Raw genomic sequence first — 6,000 nt, 5'->3', positions numbered from 1 at the left:
ATAAAACTGAAAAATCAAAAAATTAAAAAAATCAGACGGAAACGGGACAGCTATTTTTTCGCACTTTCGGGGTCATGAAACTTCGAAAAAACATGAAAGTAGCCAGTCGCCCGATGGACTCAATTACGAGGATTTCCTACTCGGGAAGCAAAAATTTCTCTCTGAGTTTGTCACCCAATCTTTCCTTTTGACAATAATTTTAAAATGTGCTTTAAATGTTCTCTAAAGGCCAATCATTGTTGAATGAGGTCGATTAGCATTTGTGCCCCCTTTTGGGTTTTTCTTGCGATAGCGCTAAGACAGAAATCTATTCAGTCTTTGTTAGTGCTTCCATCAATCAAGTGCAGCCTTTCTCTACCAGATGGCACCACCATACACCTTCCAATCATAATTAAACTTGAACCAAATCCCAAATTACTTCACTCCAACTAATTAATTAATCGCAATATTGTTTTTAACGTAATACCAACTTTCACTAAATATCCCCAAACCCCCTCGAAAAATCTCTTGACCGCAGCAAGTCCTCGGCTGCAATTTATCCGCGTAGGCAGAGTGCCTCGGCTAAAACAAAAGGCGGCACAACAGCCCATGCTACCACCCACCGAGCCCGGGACCGCTAACAAATGAATCTGGCCATGTTACCGCCACAATGGCACCTATGATCTCTACTTTCATAAGTTTAAAACGCATCATCATGACGTCGTCGTCGTTTCTACAAAGGTAATCACCACCTAATTATTAATAGTCGTCCGTAAAGACGTATTTTAATTAAGGCGCCACGCTGGGCCCATACTTTACCATGCCGGTATTGTTTATGGCGATGTCATCGATATCTGGATGAAAAAATCCCAATTCGCCGTGATTTATTCGGACGCGTCGGGCGCGCTGCGCTGATGACGCGAAACCGGTCGACGGTCCGGCGAGCAGCTCGCCGGAGGAGACTCGCTAATTGCGTTCCTGCGAAATAGGCGCTCCGAGAAGGATGATCGAGAAAATTGAAAAAATTACGATTACTCAGTATATCTATGCTTAACTTCGACTGTTTATATTTATACTTCAACCGCTATCAATTCTTCAATCTTAAAATATTTGCATGATTTTACTTCAAAGTTAAATTATAAAATATTGTTATACAATGTTGATTTTTTTTAATCTGGTTGCTAAGGGTGAAAACTCAACACGGATTCATAAATCACATATACGGGAATATGTTATTTTATAAAATTTTGGGAAGACTTTAAACAAACAAATTTTGATTAACGATTTATCATGTTTCCTATAACCTTAAAACGTTTGCAATTTTTCAGTACATTCGCTTTTCCAATTTTAAAGTTAAATTGTAAAATACAATTTTGAATTTTTTCAAATTACTTCAGAAACAAGACCCACAAGGAGTCCCCAAGATTCCTTCAAAAACTACTTTAAAAACAAGACCCATATGGAGTCCCCGAGATTATTTTAAACTACTTCAAAAACAAAACACAAGTATTCCCCGAGATTCTAATAAATCACTTCAAAAACAATACACTGAAGAATTCCCGAGATTCTTTCAAATTAGTTCAGAGACAAAATTAGGGATTCTTCCAAACTTCTTCAAAAACAAAGGGCAAAGTGTCATTGACATTCTTTAAAACTACTTCAAAAACAAGCTGCAAAAGTCGCCGAGACCCTTTCCGAAACGAAACACAAGGGCCCATAAAAAGTCTTCAAAATCCATGCAAACTACTTCAAAAACAAAATTCAAGGGAGCCTCGAGATTCTTTTAACCTACTTCAAATATAAAACTCCACTGGCCTCCGTGACTCTTTCAAGTTACTTCAGAAACAAAATCCACTGGGAATTTCCGAGATTCTTTTTAACCACATCAAGAACAAAAGTCAATGGGTCCCCGAGATTGTTTCAAATTACTTCAAAAACAAACCTCGCAAGGGAGCCCCGAAATTCTTTTAAACAACTTCAGATATAAAACTCAAGGGACCTCCGTGACTCTTTTAAATTACTTCAAAAACAAGACCCACAAGGATCCCCAAGAACCTTTCAAACTACTTCAAAAACAAAACTCACGGGAGCTTCGAGATTCTTTTAAACCATTTCAAATATAAAACTCAAGGGGCCTCCGTGACTCTTTCAAGTTACTTCAAAAAGACGATCCACAAGGAGTCCCTTAAATGATTTCAAACTACTTCAAAAACAATACAATTCCTTCGAATTATTTTAAAGACAAGACCTACAGGGAGTCGCCGAGATTCGTTCAAACTACTTCAAAAACAGAACAGAAGGGATTTCCGAGATTATTTTAAACCACTTCAAAACAATATACAGAAAAATCCCTGAGATTCTTTCCAATTAGTTCAAGACAAGACAAGGGATTCTTTCAAACTTCTTGAGAAACAAAACACAAAGAGTCCTCGACATTCTTTCAAACTACTTCAAAAATCAGACGCAAAATGTCGCTGAGATTCTTTCAGACTTTCAGAAAGAGCCCCCCGGATTCTTTCAAACTTTCTCAAAAAACAAAAAACACAAATAATTGTCGAGATTCTTTTAAACGACTTCAAAAATAAAACTCAGGAGGCCTCTGAGGTTCTTTCAAATTATTTAAAAAATAAGATCCATAGGGGGTTCCGGGATTCTTTAAAACTACTTCAAAAACCAGACGTAAAATGTCGCCGAAATTCTTTAAAACTACTCCAAAACAAAATACAAGACACCCTCGAGATTCTTTCAAATTACTTCAAAAACAAAAATCAAAGAGTTCTTGACATTCATAAAAACTACTTAAAAAATCAGACGAAAAATGTCGCTGGGATTCTTTAAAACTACTCCAAAACAAAATACAAGAAACCCCCGGGTTTTTTTCAACCTACTTCAAACACAAAGCACAAGTGATATTAGAGATTCTAATAAATTATTTAAAAAAAGTACGGGAAGATCTCCGAGATTCTTTCCAATTAGCTGAAAGAGAAGACAGGGGATTCTTCCAAACTTTTTCAAAAACAAAAGAAAAAGGGTCGTTTACATTCTTTAAAACTAAGTACTTCAAAAACCAAACGCAAAATGTTGCCGAGATTCTTAAAAACTACTGCAAAACAAAACACAAGAGACTCCCGAGATTCTTTCAAACTTCTCCAAAAACAAAAATCAAAGAGCCCTTGATATTCTTTAAAACTACTTCAAAAATCAGACGAAAAATATCGCTGAGATTCTTTAAAACTACTCCAAAACAAAACACAAGAAACCCTCGGAATTCTTTCAAACTACTTCAAACACAAAACACAAGTGATCTCAGAGATTTAAATAAATTACTTAAAAAAAGTTCGAGATTCTTTCCAATTAGCTCAAAGAGAAGACAGGGGATTCTTTCAAACTTTTTCAAAAACAAAAGACAAAGGGTCCTTGACATTCTTTAAAACTAATTACTTCAAAAACTAAACGCAAAATGTAGCCGGGATTCTTAAAAACTACTGCAAAACAAAACACAAGAGACTTCCGAGATTATTTCAAACTTCTCTAAATACAAAAATCAAAGACTCCTTGACATTCTTTAAAAGTACTTCAAAAATCAAACGAAAAATGTCGCTGAGATTCTTTAAAACTACTCCAAAACAAAACACAAGAGACTCCCGAGATTCTTTCAAATTACTTCAAAAACAAAACCCACAGGAGGTCGATGAGATCCTTTCAAACAACTTCAAAAACAAAACACAAGAGATCCTCGAGATTCTTTTAAACCACTTCAAAAATAGAGCTCAGGGGAACACCGAGATTCTTTCAAATTACTTGAAAAACAGGATTCTTTCAAACTACTTCAAAAATAAAACACATATAATCCCCAAGATTCTAATAAACCACTTCAAAAAAATACCCGAAAGATCCAGAGATTCTTTCAAATTAGTTCAAAGAGATGACAATGGATTTTTTCAAACTACTTCAAAAACAAAACACAAGAGATCCTGGAGGTTCTTTTAAACCACTTAAAAAATAAAATTTAGGATCTCCGAGATTCTTTCAAATTACTTCAAAAACCAGACACAAAATGTAGCCGAGATTCTTTAAAACTACTCCAAAACAAACCAGAAAAGACCGCGAGATTATTTCAAATTGGTTTAAAAACTAGACCTACAGGACGTCTTCGGGATTTTTTCAAACTACTTCAAAAATTAAACACAAGATATTCTCGAGATTCTTTGAAATCACTTCAAAAATAAAGGTCAGGGGAATTCCGAGATTGTTTCAAATTACTTGAAAAACAAGATTCTTTCAAACTACTTCAAAAACAAAACACATATAATCCCCAAGGTTCTAATAAATCACTTCAAAAAAATACCCGAGAGGTCCCCGAGATTCTTTCAAATTAGTTCAAAGAGATGACAATGGATTTTTTCAAACTACTTCAAAAACAAAACACAAGAGATCCTCGGGGTTCTTTTAAACGACTTCAAAATTAAAACTTAGGGGACCTCCGAGATTCTTTCAAGTTACTTCAAAAATCAGACGCAAAATGTCGCCGAGATTCTTTAAAACTACTCCAAAACAAATCAGAAAAGACCCCGACATTATTTCAAATTGCTTCAAAAACTAGACCTACAGGAGGTTTTTGAGATATTTTCAAACTACTTCAAAAACAAAACACAAGATATCCTCGAGATTCTTTTAAACCACTTCAAAAATAAAGCTCGCGGGAACTCCGAGATTCTTTCAAATTACTTGAAAAACAAGATTTTTTCAAAATACTTCAAAAACAAAAAACAAATAATCCCCAAGATTCTAATAAATCACTTCAAAAAAATACCCGAAAGATCCCGAGATTCTTTCAAATCAGTTCAAAGAGATGACAATGAATTTTTTCAAACTACTTCAAAAACAAAACACAAGAGATCCTTGAGGTTCTTTTAAACCACTTCAAAAATAAAACTCAGGGGACCTCCGAGATTCTTTCAATTTACTTCGAAAACCAGACGCAAAATGTTGCCGAGATTCTTTAAAACTACTCCAAAACAAATCAGAAAAAACCCCGAGATTCTTCCAAATTGCTTCAAAAACTAGACCTACAGGAGGTGTTCGAGATTCTTTTCAACCTACTTCAAAAACAAAACACAAGATATCCTCGAGATTCTTTAAAACCACTTCAAAAATAAAGCTCCGGGGAACTCCGAGATTCTTTCAAACTACTTGAAAAACAAAATTCTTTCAAACTACTTCAAAAACAAAACACATATAATCCCCAAGATTCTAATAAATCACTTCAAAAAAATACCCGAAAGATCCCCGAGATTCTTTCAAATTGGTTCAAAGAGATGACAAGGAATTTTTTCAAACTACTTCAAAAACAAAACACAAGAGATCGTCGGGGTTCTTTTAAATCACTTCAAAAATAAAACTCGGGGGACCTCCGAGATTCTTTCAAATTACTTCAAAAACCAGACGCAAAATGTAGCCGAGATTCTTTAAAACTACTCCAAAACAAATCAGAAAAGACCCCGAGATTCTTCCAAATTGCTTCAAAAACTAGACCTAGAGGAGGTCTTCGAGATATTTTCAAATTACTTCAAAAACAAAACACAAGATATCCTCGAGATTCTTTTAAACCACTTCAAAAATAAAGCTCAGGGGAACCCCGAGATTGTTTCAAATTACTCGAAAAATAAGATTCTTTCAAACTACTTCAAAAACAAAACACATATAATCCTCAAGGATCTAATAAATCACTTCAAAAAATACCCGAAAGATCCCCGAGATTCTTTCAAATTAGTTCAAAGAGATGACAAGGGATTTTTTCAAACTACTTCAAAAACAAAACACAAGAGATCCTCGAGGTTCTTTTAAACCACTTCAAAATTAAAACTTAGGGGACCTCCGAGATTCTTTCAAGTTACTTCAAAAACCAGACGCAAAATGTCGCCGAGATTATTTAAAACTACTCCAAAACAAAACAAAAAAAACCCGAGATTCTTTCAAATTGCTTCAAAAACTAGACCTACAGGAGGTCTTCGAGATCTT

At 34.9% G+C, this 6,000-nt stretch overlaps 1 protein-coding gene across 1 annotated transcript in view; it reads right to left on the bottom strand.

Moving 5' to 3' along the window:
- Window positions 1-311: 311 nt before the first annotated feature.
- The window catches only part of LOC135136816 (putative uncharacterized protein DDB_G0281733), a 28,396-nt gene continuing 22,707 nt past the window's right edge, over window positions 312-6,000 (bottom strand). The window contains exons 10-13 of the mRNA XM_064066236.1: window positions 794-945; window positions 622-712; window positions 467-561; window positions 312-396 (exon numbers count right to left, since the gene is read on the bottom strand). Coding sequence (XP_063922306.1) covers window positions 312-396; window positions 467-561; window positions 622-712; window positions 794-945 — 423 coding nt within the window. The remainder of the gene's footprint in view (window positions 397-466; window positions 562-621; window positions 713-793; window positions 946-6,000) is intronic.

Source organism: Zophobas morio, unplaced genomic scaffold, assembly GCF_036711695.1.
Source record: "Zophobas morio isolate AGI-343-1 ecotype UQ-CSIRO unplaced genomic scaffold, CSIRO_AGI_Zmor_V1 ptg000027l, whole genome shotgun sequence".
Classification (NCBI taxonomy): Eukaryota; Metazoa; Arthropoda; class Insecta; order Coleoptera; family Tenebrionidae; genus Zophobas; species Zophobas morio.
This window is presented reverse-complemented; position numbering and strand designations above follow the sequence as displayed.